At 52.0% G+C, this 19,787-nt stretch overlaps 1 protein-coding gene across 3 annotated transcripts; it reads left to right on the forward strand.

Moving 5' to 3' along the window:
• Window positions 1-7,355: 7,355 nt before the first annotated feature.
• TRIB1 (tribbles pseudokinase 1) lies at window positions 7,356-15,825 on the forward strand. 3 transcript variants are annotated; one of them, XM_035011924.1, is made up of 4 exons: window positions 7,356-8,100; window positions 8,149-8,427; window positions 10,498-10,790; window positions 13,383-15,825. In XM_035011924.1, the coding sequence occupies exons 1-4, from the start codon at window positions 8,068-8,070 to the stop codon at window positions 13,846-13,848; spliced, it is 1,071 nt and encodes a 356-aa protein (XP_034867815.1). In that variant the 5' UTR covers window positions 7,356-8,067; the 3' UTR covers window positions 13,849-15,825. The 3 variants fall into 3 exon arrangements, with proteins under 3 accessions (XP_034867815.1, XP_034867814.1, XP_034867816.1); XM_035011923.1 differs by having other exon boundaries at window positions 7,356-8,427; XM_035011925.1 differs by lacking the exon at window positions 7,356-8,100 and having other exon boundaries at window positions 8,285-8,427; window positions 10,560-10,790.
• Window positions 15,826-19,787: the final 3,962 nt, after the last annotated feature.

The following is a 19,787-nucleotide window of genomic DNA, read 5'->3' on the forward strand; positions in this document are numbered from 1 at the left end:
CCCCAGACCTCTTCACCCTTCAGTTCACGGTCTGCAACCATCCTCAGGAACGTGGTAGAGGAGCTGCTGATCTAGAGGGGGTTTTTTGTTTTTGTTTTTTTAAATGGAAAACCCAGAATCCAAACGGTTCTGTGCACAGGGCCAGCTTCCTTTGAGAATGAAGTGAGATGGGTTTGGCTGGTTCACGCCAAGTGAGGGAAGATGGTATGTTCCAAGAGGCAGGATGACTTACCTCAAAATAGCCTGCAGACCTCAGATTAGATCACGGTAGGGTAGGAACTTTTTTTAATGAGAAAAGAGAAAAAGCAGGCTGTAGGGTCTGTATGTGAGTGTGTGTATATATAAATGTATCTTTGTATATCCGTTTTAATATATATATTTGTATATATTTTAATATATATATTTTCATTTTTATTTATTTATTTTTTAAAGGTTTTATTTATTTATTTGAGAGAGAGTGAGCGAGAGACAGAGAGAGAGAGAAGGAGCAGGGGGAGGGGCAGAGGGAGAAGGGGAAGCAGACTCCCCGCCAAGCAGGGAGCCTGATGCGGGGCTCGATCCCAGGACCCCAGGATCATGACCTGAATCGAAGGCAGATGTTTAACCGACTGAGCCACCCAGGCGCCCCGTATATTTTTTCAGTGAGTACTTTATGTATTGAGATGATTCACTGGTGAGGCAGAGGTAATCTGAGCACAGGGGCCTCCCCAAATCCTGGGAGATGTTCGAAGGGACTATGGGGGAATTATATGAGTGTTTAGAAAATGCCTCCGTTCCCATCAGCATAGCTCACACTGATCCTGGCAGAACAGAAGAAGGGGTCTCATGACCCTGAGATCAAGAAGGGGTCACATGGTTGTGACATCCAGCCTGCACTCTGCTGGCTGAGCCCTCTGCCCCAGTGTGGGGAGGTACCCAACCAGAGGACAGGGCATCCTTGTCTAGTGAGCATCTAAAGGTGTCCCGTGGGCTGGCGGGACCCTGGCTCATAGACCTCCTGATTTATCCAGAATGGTTCCAGAATGCTGTTCCTGTCATCTAATGCCGTGTAACAAACCATCCTAAAACTATGGGGGTTAACCATTGTGTAGATCAAGAATTCAGAAGGGGCATGGTGGGGATAGCTCTTGCTTGTTCCGGGGGCCTCAGCTGGGAAGGCAAGGGCGGCTGAGGCTGGAGGGTCATTCTCAAGCTGGCTTCCTCACTCACCTGTCTGGCAGCTGGGCTGGGACAGCTGCAGGACAGGCTCGGCTGGGTCTGTCATCTGGAAGGCCTACTTGTGGCCTCTCCAGCACAGTGTTCTCAGGGGAGACAGAATTCTTACCTGGCCACCCAAGACTCCGATGGCCAGGGCCCCAGTGCACAAAGCAGGTGCTGCATGGCCTTTCGTTAGAAATCTCCAGAGAGGCATTTTCACGTACTGGATTGGTCATCAACCTGCCCAGATTCAAGACACTCTGCCTCTCGAGGGGAAGAGTGGCAGAGAAGTTGCAGTGATATTTTTTTCAAACTGCCACAATGGTCTTCTGGGCTGGGCGGATAGGAAGAAAGAGGGGCAGCCATGAGAGCTAGACCACGCCACTCCCTCTAGGTTGGGGACATCTGCTTCCAGGCTCTGCACCCCTCTCTTTTCTGCCATCAGTGGGGGAGGGGGTCTCCTGGGAGGAGAGGATCCCTGCGGAGCATTTCTGAAGAAGCAAACTCAAAGACTTCTGGGGCCAGGCTGCTAATGTAAATGCAAGGTGGTAGGGGTTCCGCAAAAAGGAGCAGGGGTGGGTGCTGTGGTGAGCGAGACAGGGCAGGCCTCACAACCCAAGGAGGCATCATCGCTGCAGGGGCCTCTCACAAAACACGGCTGCAGATCGGATCTGGCCTGTGAGCTCCTAGCTTGTGACTCCTAACAGTAAAGAAAAGAATCAGTGTTAGAGACGGGGGAGGCCTCAGAGATCATCAGACTGGTGATTTTCAAACTTGTTTTCTCTAAAGCCGTGGAAAACTTTTCTCAAACAAGATCTTACAGAAGAAGCATGATGTAGAACATCTGATAAAACCTGGAATGGGTAGCCTGGAATCCCACATTGGCTCCTGTTCTCTTCCTAAGGGGCCAACCGGAAGCCCGGGGGTTCCCAGGAACCCAGTTTGAAAACCACCAGTTTACCTCTTCATGCAAAAAGGGAGAAAAGTGAGGTCCAAAGAGGGGGAGTGACCTGCCCAAATTCATCCTGGGAGTTAATGGCAGAGATTATTTTGAATGTCAAGAGACTAGACCGAGGTCTCGCATATGGAAGGAACTTAGTAAATGTTTATTTTTTGCCTGGGTTTTGGGACCTTGTCTTTTTTTTTTTTTTTTTTAATTTTATTTAGTAGGCTCCACGCCCAGCATGGAGTCCAATGTGGGGCTTGAACTTATGACCCTGAGATCAAGACCTGAGCTGAGATCACTAGTCGGAGGCTTAACCCACTTAGCCACCCAGGTGCCCCGGGAACCTTGTCTTGAGCACTCATATTGTCTTCCTTAGATGTGTCCTGATTTTTTGTTGCTGTTCGTTTGTTGGGTCAGGGAGCATCATGCATGCTGTGTGTGGCCATGAAGCCTCATGTGCCACGAAGCAGGGAGTTTCAGCTCCAAGGATCTCCCAGCATTTTAGAATGGCAGAATGCTTAGCACCTTCCTCATATTGCTGCCAGGCACTTACCTGGGCATGAATGAAAACAAATCAAGCCTGAGCTCATGATGAGCCCAACCCTGTCCAGAAAAATCAATACAGATTTCCCCATATTATGTAATATGTGAGTTCCTGAAAAGTTGGAGGTAAATCAGTTTTTTCCCCAGTTCACCATGATTCTCGCTCCACGGTTCCTATGTTGTTACCAAGCCGCATAAAAAATACACCGAAGGAGCTTGCTAATGGCATCCTGTGGTAAACCCTTCTATGAAATGGGAAGAATTGCTTCCTAATGAACATCTTGTTTACTTATCTACAGATATTTTATTTGTCAATTTGGATTTTCAAAGCAGAGGCTTTTTCAGTTCTGGCATATGGCAAACCTTTAAGGAATACTCGTTGAACATTCGTTGACTAGAGGAACATAGTTCAAAGTCAAGGAATACCCCTACCTGATAATCACGTTTGTGGACGGGTAGGTACCTCAAAAAGTACTTTTCACGTCTTGGTACCTGTTTGTTTCCATAAGAACCTCATCGGGGAGGAAAAGCAGGCCTTTATTATGCCATTTCAAAGGTGAAATAACTAAGGCCCCATAATGAGCTTCCTCAACTGAAAAAGGTCTGATGGAAGGTACGTCCAGACTTTGCAGCAGATAAAGCCCCACCAATGAAATCATGACAATTTTAGCTCACTTGTCCCCTTGGCTGGTCTGATCTCAGCTCCGCCAAGGGTCCATATCCATCCTCCCAGGCATCTGGGCTGGAGGCCGCAAAAGCTTAAGCTCTTTTTCCTTTCCCCAACCACCACATCCTATTGCTTTCCAGGGCTGGACATTCAACTCTGAAAGCTGGGCCCTACTCCTCAGCCCCCATCTCTGCCCAAATGCCAGTTCTCCCACCCCACCCTCCCTGCGTGTGACCCTCTGCCCCGAGTCCATTTATTTGCTTGACACTTACGAAGCCCTTCCTTTACAATGGACACTGGGCTGGGGACTAGAGATCTAGGGCCAAATAAAATGTGGCCCCATGCCCTCTGGGAACACAGTTGAGTGGAAGGTGCCATGAAAGAAAGCTGGATGGAGGACCCAACAGCACCCAGGAGAACATTTAAATCTGACTGTGGTCCTGGGGGAAATCTGAGTGGTGTTTTGAAGGATAGTTTATCAGATTGGCAGGGGGAGTGGGGAATTCCAGTGAGAGGAATCAGTGCAGGCAAAAGTGCAGAGGTGTGAATTGGCGTGGCATGTTTAAGGACCCTGGCAGGAGCTGACAAAGGGGAGAGTGGAGGTAAGGAGACAAGAAAGGTGTGGCTGGGAAGGGAAGCAGGGGCCAGAGAAGAGGGTCCCCATTTCCACACTCTGGTACTCGGATTTTATCTGAGGGTCCCTGCAAAGTTTTAGGCCAGGGCCTGATGTGATCAGATTCAAATTTTAGAAAAAGTACTCTGATAGGTGTGCAGGGAATGGATGAGGAGGTAAAGGGCACATTTTGTTTTGTACCCCGCTGTGTCAGCACCTCATAGGTGTGCCAGCAGAGTGGGTGCTCACTGTTTGTTGAAGGGATGAATGCATGACCCAGTAGGCAGCTTACTGCAGAAACCCAGGGGGAGGTCCCGAACAAAGATCATGAGAGTGGAGAGGAGGGGATGACATGGGCCAAGTATAGGGTTCGTCTCCATCGGGGCCTAGTTGGGAAGTGCAACAGGCCAGGAAGTTCCATGGAAAAAATGAACAGTGGAGAATTTGTTACAAAAGTTTTGGAAGAACAGAACAACAGGGTTCATGTGTGTTGGGGGGGCAACCCAGAGATTAGCAACATCAGGAAGCTGCTGCCACCTGAGGGCCTGAAGGGACAAAAGAGGTGTCATTTGATCCCTGGAGCCAGAGTCCCTATAGTAAAGCAGGACTGTGAAGAGGGAGGGGCGCCAAGGTTGGGTTCCAGAAGAAGCAGAGTCAGAGATGGAGACTAGCAGGCGGGAGGCTTCTCAGGGAATGTTCTTGGAAGGGAAGGGAAGGAACAGGATTGGGCAGAGGGAAAAGCTGGGCTGAGTGCAGCAGTCTCAAGGAGGGCCTCAGGTGACCATCAATTGGGAGGTCTGAGGCTGGGATGCCCTTCAGAGTCCAACCAAGTTGGGGCAAGGAGGCTGGACCCTTTTAGTCCAACCACTAGATATAGACCTCTTGGGAAGGGTGTGTGACCTTGGGCAAGGTAGCTCTTCTAGGTCAAGGCAATTTTCAAAAAAGGCCTCCTAAAAGGCAATCCCAGCAACTGGAGGAATAAATCCTTCGATCCGGAAGAGGGCTCTGGCAGCACATCCCAAGAGCCATACAGAGGGCCTGCCTAGGCAGAGCTAGAGCCACAGAAGAGGTGCGGCCAGTACCCCAAGCAGAGACAAAGGGAAGAAAGAAGTAGCAGCTTCCCACCTTCCCATCTCCCTCTAGGACTTGCCACTGGGAAACGGGGCTGGAAGCTAGTGGGCAAGAGAGCATGGGAAACAGTTTGCCAGGGGCAGCCCCAGAGAGCTGCACAGAGGAGGGCAGGGGATGGCTCAGAGAGGTCTAGGATGCCCCCGGGGCCTGGCTGTGGGGAATGGGAAAAGGGCAGATTCAAGGGGAAATGAGTGCCCTGGAGGGTGGGTGGAGTGGGTGCTGGTGATGCCTTTCTCTCCAAAGACAGAGAAGGAAGTATACTCCTTGGAGCAAGGTGCTGATGGCTCATGTTGACTTTGCCATCCAAGTGCAGATGCCCAGCTGGTAGCTCAGTGGATCTTAAATACTGGCACAGAATAAACTGAAAGAAAGAAAACCTCAGGTAGGCTCTGTCCTGGCCACAGGACCAAGTGTAGCCTCCTCAGCATGGCCCTGGGGCCCTTCCAAGACTTCTGCAGGCTCAGCACCCACCACCCTTGCAAGTCTCTGAGCCAGCCCTGCTTCCCCTGATAGCCACCATTCATACCCCGCGGGCCCCCTCCCACGCCCCCAGCAACGATCTCACAATCCCACACATGCCCCAGGTCAAATGCTCCTTCTACCTGGCACTCCTCCCTAGTCCTCTTCTCTCCCAAACACGTTGTAATCTCTCCGTTGAGTTTAAGGGAGAGGGCTTAAGAGCCTGAAAGCTCCACCACTCACTAGCTCTTCAACTCCAGCAAGGAACTTCAATCTTTGAAGCCTTCTTCTATGAGATCGGGCAAAAAATAATCCCACAGGCTGGTTGTAAAACCAAAGCGAGGTATTATGTGTAAAGTGCTAAGAACAGTGCCCGACACATTATAGACCTCAATTAATGTGAGCAATTATTATTTGCATTTCCATCTTCTAATCCCCAGCATCTGGTCCTTAGTAGATGCTTAATTAGTGTCTGTTGACTGAATGGAGATTTAATATGTAAAAGGATTTATCCTTGGGGTCCCACCTCCTTCCAGAAAATCAAGTGTTGAGCGGGAGTGCAGAGCCTCTCTGAAATAGTTATCTATGGTGGGGTGTTCAGAGACTCCAAACTGACCTGGTTCTCTCAAGAAAGAAAAACGGCAGCTTTTCAGTTATTTTCTCGGAGGTTTTTTGGTGCGGGGTCTGGCACACATTTCATGCTCACCCAAATCACATTGCACGAATGTACGCACACATCCTGGCAGGGATGTCCGGGTGCAGGCATATCACAGCCGGCGGCCAGAATGACTTCTACTCCCCTACCCGCCCACCACGGAACAGGGGCTGGCTCCGGAGCCCCAGACCCTGCTGCGCGTGCGGAGGCCGGGGAGGGGGCAGGAATCCGGCGGCAGCCACGTGGGCCCCTTCCGCCAGCTCCCCACATCCTTTGTTTCCCACCGGCCCCAGCTCAGGAAGCTCTTTCTGCGAGTCACCGCGAAGGGGCGGCCGGGGAGCCTGGAGAAGCTATTTCCGTGCAATCCGGGAGGGCGGCAGGCGCGGGAGGGGCGTGGAGGTGGAGGCAGCGCAGAAGGCCCAGTGTTTGCTTTTATTTCATCCAACAGAAGGTTCTATTTGTGGAAGCGAACAGACGCTGGGGATTAGAGCTGGGAGGGGGAAGGAAAAGGGGGGAAAAAGAAAAGCCACATCCACTACCACGCACAGGTCTTCCCCGGAACTACCGCGTGGGGGTGAATGGCTGATTCTGGAATTCATCACCTTTCCTAGCCTCCCTTCCTCCGGCTGCAGCCGGGCCTGGGCGGCGCCCACGGCTCCAGTCGGAGGTCGCGAGGCGCGCGGCGGTGGAGGGATCCCTGAGGCGAGCGGCGTAGCCGTCCCGCGGCCGCGAGCGGCTGGTGCCGAGGTCCGTGAGGCGCGCGCCCGCAGCCCATTGTGCTTGGTGTGAATGAGGAGCGCGCGCCAATCAGCGGTCGCTTCGCCCCCCCGCGGCCCCGCCCCTCCCGCCCACTTCCCTGGGACCCTTACGTCACGGGAACTTTTCCTCCGCCCCCTCCCCCGGCGCTAGCGCTGAGCCCCGGGCCTGCGGGAGGGCGCGCGCCGCCTCCTGCCCATCCCAGCCCGGGGGGCGTGTGCGCGCGTCCCAGCTGGCTCGGGACACACCACCTGCGCCCGAGCGCGCGCAGCCCGGAGCATCCCCGGCCTCCGGGCCACCCCCGTTGCCCCCCTCGACCCCGCTCCACCCCCCCCCCCCCCCCCCCGCCTTGCCCCGGCCTCCTCCCTCCGCTTCGGTGACTGCTCGCCGGGCGGCAGGGCCCGAGTCGTCGCAGCCACCTCATTGCTCAACCCGGCTTCCCAACTGTTTACACAGCCCGGCCTGTGAGTGTGTGTGTGTATACAGCGTGAGTCACCGAGAGGCGGAGGAGGTGGAGGAAAAGGAGAAGGAGGAGAGCACTGGCCGGGATCGGTGCGGCGCACACACTCACTCACTCACACTCGGTCACTCTCTCCGAGCGCGTCTCGCTCGCTCACACACACGCCGGGAGCCCCGGAGCGCGCAGGATCCCGAGCGCCGCGGAAAAGTTGCTCCGGCTTTCTCTCCGGGACTTCGGGCTTTGGGAAGGGCATTGGCTCCGCGGCTCCGCCGAGCCTGCGGAATCCTGCCCTCGCGGCTCCGGACGTCGGGAGCACCAGCCGCCGCCGCCTCTGACCCCGGGACTGTCGGCGGCCTCGACAACAATAGCGGCGGCCGCCTCCGGCCGGGCGCCCCGAGCCGGTGCCCGCCGAGGTCCCGGGACCCGAGCCGGCCTCTGCCCCCGCCCGACGCGCGGCTGCCCGCGTGCAACGCGAGCGCCCGGGAGCGGCTCCTGCCTTGCCCCCCGTGGGGGCTGAGCCGAGCTCCGTCGGCAAAGTCCGTCCCGCCCGCTGGAGTAGGTCGCGGCGCCGGCGCCGAGCCCGCAGCGCCTTCCCGCGCCGATCCCGGGACCTACAAAGCCGGGGCCGTCCCGGGACGGGATGCGGGTCGGTCCTGTGCGCTCTGCCATGAGCGGCGCCTCGCAGCCCCGGGGCCCGGCCTTGCTGCTCCCGGCCGCCCGGGGCGCCCCGGCCAAACGCCTGCTGGACGCGGACGACGCGGCGGCCGTGGCGGCCAAGTGCCCGCGCCTCTCCGAGTGCTCGAGCCCCCCGGACTACCTCAGCCCCCCCGGCTCGCCCTGCAGTCCGCAGCCGCCGCCCGCCGCGCCGGGGGCTGGCGGCGCCTCCGGGAGCGCGCCGGGGCCCAGCCGCATCGCAGACTACCTGCTGCTGCCCCTGGCGGAGCGCGAGCATGTGTCCCGGGCGCTGTGCATCCACACCGGCCGGGAGCTGCGCTGCAAGGTAGGCGCCCGGGGTTCGGGACCCGCCGTGGGGTTGCGGGGACGCGGTGGCCGGCAGAGGTGTTTGGGGTCTCGCCCTCGCCGGCGCGGGGGGCCTCAGATGCCGTCTGCGGTGACTTGAGCGTGGTGGGCGGCATTTGGCCAGGCTCACACCCTTTGGGGGACTGAGGGATTTCGGATGGAGTGGTGTAATGCGGGCGCAGCAGGCAAGAGGAAGTGCGGTGTTCGGGGGCTCGATCTCTGGTCTTTGCTTGGCGCCCAGTGCAGCGCACGGCGTTCCAAATAAGTTGTGGAATTGAAATGGATTCCTGGGCCATGCCCTTCCCCTTCTCTTATTCTCGTGGCTTCCCCCGCCCCGTGTCCTGCAAGGGCGCCCTGCAGTGGGTGCCTCCTCGGAGCCCGGAGCAGCTTGCGGCTCTCTTGCCGGGGTTCCAAGGCACCTGGGCTCAGCTGTGGGCGCTGAGGGGGTGGGAAGACCGTGTCAGGCTCGGGGCTTGGGGATTCCGGCTTGAACGCGCGCCGGGTGAGAGCCTCGTCCTCCCCAGAGAGCAGTCTGAGGCGGTCTTCCAGCCAGGGCGGGGGATTTGCCCGGCGCAGAAATGTGGGAAAGCCCGTGGCGGCTAGGAACCCTCGCTTCCATTCATGTCTGTGTTTTCCGGCCAGCGATTTTCTTTTGACCACGAGAGATTCCATTCCGGAGAAGATAAAACTCCTGGAATCGGGATCCTCCGCGTGCCCCTCCAGCGCCCTTAGACGCAGGACATTCCCGCAGCCCAGACTTTGCGAGCCTGACACCCGTCTCACACATCCCCGAGGAGCCTCCGGGCTGCTCCTTTTCAACCGAAAGACAGGGTCACCCCTCAGTTGAAGTTGCTCTTGGGTTTTCCCCAACTCACCTGAACTCCACCCGAGCCCCCCCGCCCCGGGCTTGCTGCTGCCACCTACCGTCCGACCTGAATGAAATTCAAATGCATGCTCCAGCCCAGTTTAAAAGGGGGGGGAAATCTTTTCTTCCTCGCTGGGGCTAAGAGCGGTTTGGGGAAGATACGTTGTGTGGGGCCGGGGCCGGGGGGGGGGGGGGTTCAGAGAGATTTTTCTAGCCGGGGCCAGGGGAGCGAGGCCTCAGAGGTGGGGTGGGTCTGGCCATTGTGCAACCCCTTCCAGTTCCTCTGAGCAGATAATAGCTGAATCCAGATGGTGACAGCCCATGTGTGTCACCGTTTCCAGTTGAGTCTAGGATATGAGTAACCGGACCAAACAAAAGGCCCTTAAAGAGACCAGCTAGTTTCTGAGAGGAGATACTACCCATTTCCCTGGTGAAGGTGGGGGTGGGAGCTGCCCCCCCCTCCCTGGGGGGGGGGGAGATAAACAAACAAATGTAAAAACCATGGAGAACATCCCATATCCCTCCTGTGACAATTTTAACTCCAGGCTGCTTATACCTGAGTCAGACTGTAGGCAGATTGTTTAAGGCTGTGTTGTCACAGTCTTTCTGCGAGTCATCTGTTCCTTCTGACTAATGACAGATCTGCATGTTCCCCAGCCCCCTGCTTCCACTTGGAGGCTGCAGAGTCACCACATTCTGTGTGCTCTGTGCTGAGAGCTTTGGGTCTGCAGGAGGTCATGCATTTTCAGCTCCTGGAGATCCCGGGGTTGGGGGAGTTGCTGATGGAAGGTTGGGACACCTTCATCAGCTACTTCCAGCAGCCTCGCCTGCAAACAAGGAAGGGCCACAGAGGGTGGGGGCTTTAGGGCTTAGCTCTCCCTGGCGGGTGGGGGAGGATGATGGCCTCATGAAAGGAGGTAACATAGATAGAAGACAGTTATTTTAAACCATCCGTATAGTAACCCAGTTGCTAGCCCAGAGCCCTCAATGTTGCTGGTCTGGGGGGGGGGTTGGTTAGAGGCAGCTGGAGCTGCATAAGGTGGGGCGGCAGAGATAAGGGGCTGTCAATGAAGGGAGCCTTACTGTCAACCGAAGGCCAATGATTAAGAGCTGCAGTCTGGGATTCAGGAGGCAGCCTCTGCTTCCCTAGCCTCCTAAATGGGGGGGGTCACCTTCTCTCTGCAGGTGTTCCCCATTAAACACTACCAGGATAAAATCCGGCCTTACATCCAGCTGCCCTCACATAGGAACATCACCGGCATCGTGGAAGTGATCCTTGGGGAAACCAAGGCCTATGTCTTCTTTGAGAAGGACTTTGGGGACATGCACTCCTACGTGCGCAGCCGGAAGAGGCTGCGGGAAGAGGAGGCCGCCCGGCTCTTCAAGCAGATTGTTTCCGCCGTTGCCCACTGCCACCAGTCAGCCATCGTGCTCGGGGACCTGAAGCTTAGGAAGTTCGTCTTCTCCACGGAGGAGAGGTGAGCAGCCTCCGCAGCTCCTCCCGTGTGGCCTTTTGGGGCAGGTGCCGCGGTTAGATGCAGAGTGTTGGTTCACACCAAAGCCAAGGGCTCAGTTGTCCCAGAATTAGTATTTAGAAGCCCTCTCCCGAGGAGCCACGGCCAAGGATGGTTTATTCTGCACTCTCGTGGATGTGGCCCGGGGACACGTTGGTGCTTCTTTCTTTGGGATGTCACATGAGGACAGGATGCCCTCCCCACTTCCACTCCAGGATCAAGTTTATTCCCCATTGTGGTCAGAAAGGTCAGTTCTTCTGGGGTACAAATGGTCAACCCGTCCTTCACAACGTTGACGCCTAAAGGAAGGTTTCAAATCCTTGCTTAAACCAAGTGGGGGGCTTTTTTTTTTTTTGTACCTAGAAAGTATCATGGAGCTAACTGTTGTATTTGCACTCTTCTGCCCTCCTCCTTGGTACCCTATTCCTGTTCCGCTTTGGGCTGGTCCCCAGTACTTTCTTCACATTCTCTGGTGGCTCTTTTAGATCTCTTGTTTGGATACATCTTCAGAAAATAGCCACATTGAATAATACATGGATGTTGGCTGGAATTGGTTGCTAAATATAGATCATGACTTCCCTCATAAAGGACAGGATGAGCTTGATAAGAGGATAATGAGACATTAAGATTCAGAGTTGAGGTTTCAGGCAAGGGAATTCAAGAAGCCACAGGAAATAAACCTTACCTGATTTTAAGAGGTGGGCCATATTCCTTACCGGTCGATTAAGAGCAATAAACCCTTGCAGAATTGCGGAGGGATGTGTGTTATTTTGTTGCAGTTGTTCAGAATTGGGGGGCGGGGGTTGCGTGTGCGTTACTTTGTTGCAGTTGTTCTCGCTGGGCTGCCCCGACCTGTGCGTTTTTGCGTTTTTACCCTTACCTCCAGATCGTAGGAAAGAGTACGGGGTTGAATTGCCATAAAGCATAGCTTTATATCTGACCTTGCAATACTTATTGGAACATACCGATTAGCAAAGAAAAGCAGCGTGTTTGCAATGGAGAAGTTTCCAATTCCTGGAACATGCTCCTTTGATATGTTGATGTATTTTCTGAAACATGCCTTACACACCTCCTTGCTAGCTTTTGAAATCCGCATTGCACAGGCGACTGTCATGTGCGTGGAGTTTGGCAACCCGAGGGTTAAGCAATGGCCGGCTGACGCTAGTCTCGTAACCAGCACAGGTGCAGGGTTTTAGAACCACATCAGCCAATCAGGGGCAGACAGTGTGGGTTGAGTCATATTTTCCGTTTACAGAACCAATGGGTATTTTACATAACGACGGGGAGGTCAGGCTGAGGACATACTGAAGTTAGCACATGTATACTACACTCCAGGGAACAGGAAGGCAGGAAGAAAAAAAAAAAAAAAAAAAAAAAAACCCAACCAGACCTTTGAGAGGAAAAAAAATTGACCCATTAGCCAGTACCAAATGTTTGCATTTGACTTCACCACCAGGGACTTACTGAAACAGGGCTATTTCAGAGAAGCAGGGAGGTGCACAATCTGCCACCAGATGATAGAGGTTCCCCACGTGCCTCTGGGCTTTGGGGGATCCATGAACCGTGGGTGGCTGGGTCCGAATGAGGAGGCACCTGCAGCTTCAGAAGGGAGCCTTTGCCTAAAGATTTTTTTCAGACTTTAGCGCTGACCTGAACAGATAAAGCCCCCACGTAGAAGAAATAGGCTCAGGTGTTGGTGGGCCATCTGTGTGTACGGATGTTTGTAGGCCCTGCATCCCTGAAATCCACCAGCCACCTCTGTTTGCTCCTATAACCTCTTGGTCCAGGCTAAGTGTTCTTTGCAGTTAAACACCCCAGTAAGTGATGAACCTTCCTGGAGCCTTTCCCATCACAGTTATCCTGGCCTGGGCCCAGGTGGACAGGGTTCCCACTGTGTGTGTATGTCAGCGTGAGCAGGAGTGCTGACAGCATGAGCAGAATAGCGGTGACTTGGGGCCCTAGGTTCTATAGTTTAGAGTGTGGGCCCAAGTAGCCGTGGCAGTCAGTGGCATGATAAGAATAAGATGGGCCTCTAAAACTAATGATGTAATGTATGGGGATTAACATAAAAATAAAAAAAATTTAAAAAAAAGAAAGAATAAGATGGGCCTTTAGGATGCTCAGTCCCCGTCCCCCACCCCACCTGCCGCCCCCTGCCCGGAAGAAGTAGGATATACTGTTCTTCTCTGATAGCTTTGCAGAAAATGTCAGCATTCCCCTAAGACAAGCTCCCACTTCTGCAATGGGAACTTTGTAAATTGTGTAACCCTATTAGGATATCTCTTCTAAGCTCTAGCATAATAAGAGTATGTGGGGCTTTGCATCATACTGTCCGCCCCAGGCTCTCTCTCGATAACTTTGCAAATGTTTATTGCAGTTTGTATTGGTTTGTGAAATCCTGAGTCCTGGGTGGTTGCAGGGCACTGCTTACTGGATGAAGGGGTAAATGGCGTTCCTTGAGTCTTTGCCTTTAGTGCCTGTGGGTGCTATTATAGAGAAGGCTTTGTTTTTCATAGCAGCTGATCTGGAAGTAATAGCTTGTTTCCTCTCCTGCAGAAGCCAGCTCAGACTGGAAAGTCTAGAAGACACACACATAATCAAGGGGGAAGACGATGCTCTGTCAGACAAACATGGCTGCCCAGCCTACGTGAGCCCCGAGATTCTGAACACCACGGGGACCTACTCCGGAAAGGCGGCCGACGTTTGGAGCCTAGGGGTGATGCTCTACACCCTTTTGGTGGGCCGCTACCCCTTCCATGACTCAGATCCCAGTGCTCTCTTCTCCAAAATCCGCCGTGGACAGTTCTGCATTCCTGACCACATTTCCCCCAAAGCTAGGTGCCTCATTCGCAGCCTCCTGCGACGGGAGCCCTCCGAGAGACTCACTGCTCCTGAGATCTTACTCCATCCCTGGTTCGAGTCTGTCTTGCAACCTGGCTACGTCGACTCAGAAATAGGAACTTCAGACCAGATTGTTCCAGAGTACCAAGAGGACAGTGACATTAGTTCCTTCTTCTGCTAATCCCCAAACCTCAGAAACCTCATAATTCTCACACATGGCATTTCCATTTCTAAAGATGGACCGGCCTTGCGGCGTGCTGCCAACCAGATATGTGATGGCGTAAAGATTGTAGCTGCTGAACGCAACCTGGCGCTAGCCCTCTCTAGTTGTTGCGACGAGCGGCCTTATGGATCTGAGCTGTACACGCTCTAATCGGCTGCCCTGCAAAGCTGTTTCCCTTCTCCACGATCCATCCCGCCGCCAATTGTCCTGCTGTCAGATGCGGGGCCGTTCCGAGTCTGCAGAGGTGGCAAAGAGTATGGATGTCCTACAGCAACGTGGTCGAGTGAAAGGAAGGTGAACATTTTAAACGGAGAGGAAGTGAGTGGTACAGTGGCATTTTGGGGCAGTAACCATATCTTAACAGGGTGACAAATCATTTTGGGCCAATAAACCTGCCATCGTTGAACTTGTCCTTGGGAGCTAGACTGTCACTCCCCCAGCTTCTCTGTTGGGAAGTTCTTTTTGGGGTTTGGTTTAACACACACCCTTTCTTCACCCTCACATTTACCAATGACCCTGCTCCGTTGTGGGAGCAGACTATTTGAGGAGCATGGGAGCCTGCCCGCACGACGAACCCAGACTCTCGCCTCCGTTTCCTGCCAAGACCTCATTTGCACTAATGCCTTCTTTCTGACCTTGAAACGTCCCCTTCTTCGCTAGAAAAGCACTTACCAGCTAACCGTGGAGAAGCATCACAACAGATTTGAACTCCTGGCTATTTCAGAACTCTGAGCTCAGACAGAGAGACTGCAGATTGGTAAAGTCAACTTGAGCCCTTGGAAACCGTGAGCTTTTGTTGGTTCCCCTCAAACGTGTCGGCATTTAGCCTTTGTTCCCAAGACCATCTCAGGGTGGAGCATTTTGTCTAGGAGGAGAAAGATAAGGGGAGGCTCTCCTCGCCTCTCCCCAGAGCAAACGTTAAACATCTTTGTGCTTTAGAGAAACTGAATTTTGGAGAGCCATAGACGATTCTCAGACCCACTTCCAGGATTGTACTTTAACCCTTCATGGATATGGTCTGCCTCCGGCATTGTGCGTGTGTTTGCAGTTTTGCATGATGGGTTGTTCGTATTTTAAATTTGGTGTGGTTTACAAATATGTCTCTATAATCAGCATCTAGAGTGAAATGGCCCCAAATCTTTAACGTCGGAAGAGCCTTTTTAAAAGTATCTCATCCAACTTCTTTCCTCTTTCTGCCACCACCCAAAGCAGAAATCCAGCCCCACCCCCCACCGCCCTCCCTTCATCTTCCTTCAGGTGGGAATCCAGCCTCTGTTTGAACGCTTCCAGAGATGGGAGCTCACTACCTACAAAAGCTAGAGCTTAACTGCAACTCGCATTAAAAAAAACCAGAACACACAAAATATCAATAAATGTCTCAGTACTGAAATCAGGTGGTTAAACGGGTAAACCAAACATACTGTATTTTGAAAAAAAATGGCACAAAATCAGGCAGTCATTTTTAAGGGCTACGCCTAGGCAAACACCTAACGTGCATTGTGAGAATGCTGTGTATACCTCACGTACTGTGTACTTTGTATGTATATATATATATATATATTTTACCTTTTATACCTATTGTCCAATATGTTTTATTGTTTTGGCTCTGAGGCTTGTTTTGTCTGTGTCTGTCTGAATAACCTGCGTGTCTAAAACCACGTGAAATGTGAATGATTATCGGCAATATTACCTTGACAGAATCATGGGACTCGGAGAAGAGGGAGGACAGAGGCCTCTGTCGTACTAACGTGCTCGTGGTTGCTGACTGTTGTATCTGTGATACATTATCCGGCTGAGGACTCTGGGCTGGCTGGGGCTTCTGCCGGGAAAGCTCGAAACACTAGATCCTTCCTGTACGTGTGTATATATGTGAACAGTGAGGCGACCGTTTCTGACTTGTAGAGAAGTTTTAATAAATCTGGTTTCGTAAATAGGCGCAGTGCATTCCTTTTGAGTCCAGTCTGCCTTCTGCCTTGTGCAACTTCATGCTGGGGATGCAAAGGTCTCTGGAGTCCGGGTTTGGAATATCACAGGGGAAACGCAGAAGTAAACAGCTGATGATTATTATGTATGACCTTTGGCAGCGTTGAACCCATTCACTTTTTCCATTGAAGTGGGCAAATTCATTTTGATGGGTGAAGCCAGTTTGGTGAAATCAGGTGGGTGAGGGCTGTGGGCTGGTACAGAGCCGAGAAACATTTGAAGAGGAGCAATGAACAATCCCTCTGGCCTCTGGTCTTTTTTAGGTCAGGGACCCTAGAGAATTTGATGAAAGCTATGGCCACTTAGAAAAGTGGACACAGGCAAATCCAACAGAATTTTGTTAAAACTGTGAGAGGTCTGCGTGTGTCCCTGAGGGCATCCCAGGCTTCCTGCTGAGTAAGAGCCCCCCCCAATAGATTTCATTAAAAAGGCTAATCGAGGCATTTCCTTTTTCCCCTGTAAGTGTAAAAATGGAAATAAAGGAAGCAAAAACCAAAGCGACATCATTTTGAATCACAAAGGTAAAGAGAAAGAAAGGATTCTTATATAATTAGGTTTATAGCTTCTGGGTTACATCAGAATCTATTTTAAAGGAAGTAAATTAGCATCGAGAATGATTTAAAAAAAGACTTTACACTGTAAAACATAGCAAATATACAGACAAATGCACATAAAAGTGTTTAGCTCCGAGTTTTCACAAGCCAGACATTGGCATAACCAGCCGGTGGGATCAGGAACACTTGGCCGGGACACCACGATCCCCTGTCCCGGGTCAGCCCCCGTCTGACACCCCCTCTGAGGGCCCCTCCCACCGGGTAGAACTTTAACTCGTTCTCACAGTAAAAATTAGAATGGAATAAATCAACCCTGGGTTTAAACGAAGAGGCAAACAGAAGTGACAGATGACACAACTGCGTTTTTCTAGGACTCAGGCTGAGATCACCCAGGAAAGCAGACCTGTGACACCAAAGTAAATTGCAACTCAGGCCTCGTGACCCAGGAACTTAAAAGAAATGGAAAAAGCTCATCAGACGCAGGGCAGGGAAATGGCCAAATGCCCGAGTAGCTTAGAAACTAGGAAGCTGGGGGTTGGTCTAGGGTCATCCCATGAATAGGACCCTTTAAGCCCAAAGTTCCTGGGGCCTCAGAATATGCAATGTGGTGTCTCCTTGTTCCAACATATCTAGACGAGGCTCCGTGTAACTCCTTGGGCATACAGAAGGCTAATACTTTGGACTTCACTGAGCTTTTTCATCTAAGGATTTCAAAACACTTTGCAAGCAATTAAGGTTACAACATATCTTAGTACTGTTGTTACACGTACCAAGTGGAGAGAAATATGGGTCAGGATTGGCTGGGATGGCATGTGATGCCACGGATACATAAATGTAATCTCTTCCAAGGTAGGAACAAATCTGGGGCAATTTTACCCGGCTACACTATAGACGTTTGGAATGAGAGTGTGTGAGTGCAGGCTGGGAAACCGATCACTTTTATTTCCCCTTGTGTCCTCAACCTACCTGTTGTTGGAGTAAATCATGCAAGTAACATCTCGATAACCTTTTGTTCACGGCATACTTTCTAGAAGGTTTACTCTTGCCCTCCCCCTTCCCCCTTTTATATTCACAGAAGCGAACTAGGCAAGCCAAATATGACTTGCTCCATTTTGTAGATGAGAAAACTGAGTCCCAAGTGTCTCTAGGCACCTACTCCGGGGTAAGCTGCTCAGAGCTGGGACTTGAACTCGGGTCTTTGGACTCCTTGCTCAATGCTGTTGTGGTGTCTGCACACCACAGACTTTTACTGCAGCGTAAAAGTCTTCCGGTAGGATGATGATTGAAGGAGGTGGTTTGAGATAAATACAAATACTGAGTCTTTAGCCCAGTTAACCTCTTCGAAAAGACCCAGCCAGTACTTCAGTCATAAAGATGGGAGCATTATGCAAGATGAGAGATACATGATTGAATAAACATTGTGCACCCACCATGTACCAGGCACCCGTAGATCTTTGGGAAACACATGACCCAGCCTCAGTCCTAGCTCACTGAATGGGAAGCTCCATGGGGTCAGGGAGGACTGTGACAGTCGTATTCACCCCTGGCTCCCCAGCACCCAGCGCAGTGCTTTGCACAAGGAAGGTGTCCCGTGCCAACATGGATGGATGGATGAATGGATGGATGCACGTCTTCCAGCAGCTCAGAGAACCACAAGCAAGGAAACAAATCTTGTGACTGGGGTCTTGTCCTAGCTCTGAACCCTTCAGCTGTATGAACTTGAACAAACAGATCTGCCACTGTGGTTCTTATTTGTTCATCTTTAAACGTGAGTGATACTCCTTCATTTCTTTCTTCCGTCCTTTCAGCTGCCATTCTGGGAAAACAGAATGATTCCGTGATTCTGTGAAAATAGGTACTATAATGATCTTCGTCAGACTGACCATGGGAATAGTTTTGTGCTTCCTTTTAAAACAGCACAGCCGAGTGATTGGGTTCCTTGTCTAATTTCACTCTGGGCAAGGAAAGGCATTGCAGCAATAAAGATTATGGAATTGGCTTTTCAACAGGGCTTTGGCAGGGAAAGGGAGGGCAAGTATTTAGTTAATCGCCCCCTCCCTCCCCTCAAAAAAAGAAAAAAAAAAAGGAGAGCGGGATCTCATTACCAACCCCGCAGAACCTTCCTTACCAGGTTTGGTGGATTCTGTAATGATCCCAACTGCAGTCAATGACTTGTGGTTCGTAGAAGGGCAAGATGTAGCCAAACATCACACCTCAATCTTCCTAGATGTTTGACGGCACGTACCTCATTCTACTCAGCAGCCCTTCAAGGTGGGTGATCTGTTCCCATTTAACAGATGTGGATGCTGGGACCCAGAGGCTGGACTGTCTGCCCAAGGTCCCGAAGCCAGAGGGTTGGGGAGGGGGGAGAGGGGCGGACTCCAACCCAGGCCTGGTAACAGCAGGTCTTTGCCCGTTCGTCCTGTGCTTTGTAGATTGGGTCTGACAGATGCTAGACCAGCGACACAAAGTCTTCTTTTTGGAGAAGTATTTTGCTGGGACATTTTTTGCCAGGAAGTGTAAGTATGCTGGATTAGTCCTGTTTTCGGGCTATGATTTCTACCAGCTGAGATTTATCAACAGGGTGCTCCTGTTGTACTAAGAGGATTAGCAAAGGATTACCTCCCAGCACCCCTATAAAGCAAGCAGTACTGCTATAATCCCCTTTTGACAGATGAAGAGCCTGAGGTTCAGAGAAGGTAAGGGGTTTGCCCAAAGTCACACAGCACAGCATTCATTTGCGAATTAACACACCCAGAGCCCTTAAGGCCTATTGTCCCTTTGTTTTTGGAACTGGGAGGGGACTTTCTAAACTTTAGAAACTATTTATTTAGTCTTGAAATGCGGTGTGGTGTCCTGGAACAGAAAGAAGCTATTAAGGGGAAAATGAGTGAGATCCAAGCAAAGGCTGGAGTTGGATCGGTAATAACATGCCAGTGTTGGTTTCTTCGTTTCGCCAACCGTACCGTGCAAATGTAAAGTGATAACAGTGGAGCAAACCCAGTGAGGGACTCTGTACTATCTTTGCAACTTTTCTGTACATACTAAAATTATTCCAAAATGAAAAGCTTATTAATAAAACACATTAAGTCCACACTGCCCCCATTTTCAGCGAGAGGAAATCGAGGCTGAGACCCGGAGGCAAGGTCACTGCGGAACCAGCCTCCCCAGGCCCTGCCCTGCTGTGCCGGCTCCCTGGGGTGCTGGCTGGTGTGACCTTCCAGAACGTGTCTAGAGCAGAAGGACGTGAATGTGAGGCATTTCCGTGGAACGCGTCCGAGAGTTTTCTTGCCACAGGACGTGACATTTTGAAAAATGGTCTGACCTTTAGACCAGTGACTCCACGAGTGTCTCTGTCAG

This window comes from Mirounga leonina, unplaced genomic scaffold (assembly GCF_011800145.1).
Source record: "Mirounga leonina isolate KUSES-001 unplaced genomic scaffold, KU_Mleo_1.0 Mir_165, whole genome shotgun sequence".
Taxonomy (NCBI): Eukaryota; Metazoa; Chordata; class Mammalia; order Carnivora; family Phocidae; genus Mirounga; species Mirounga leonina.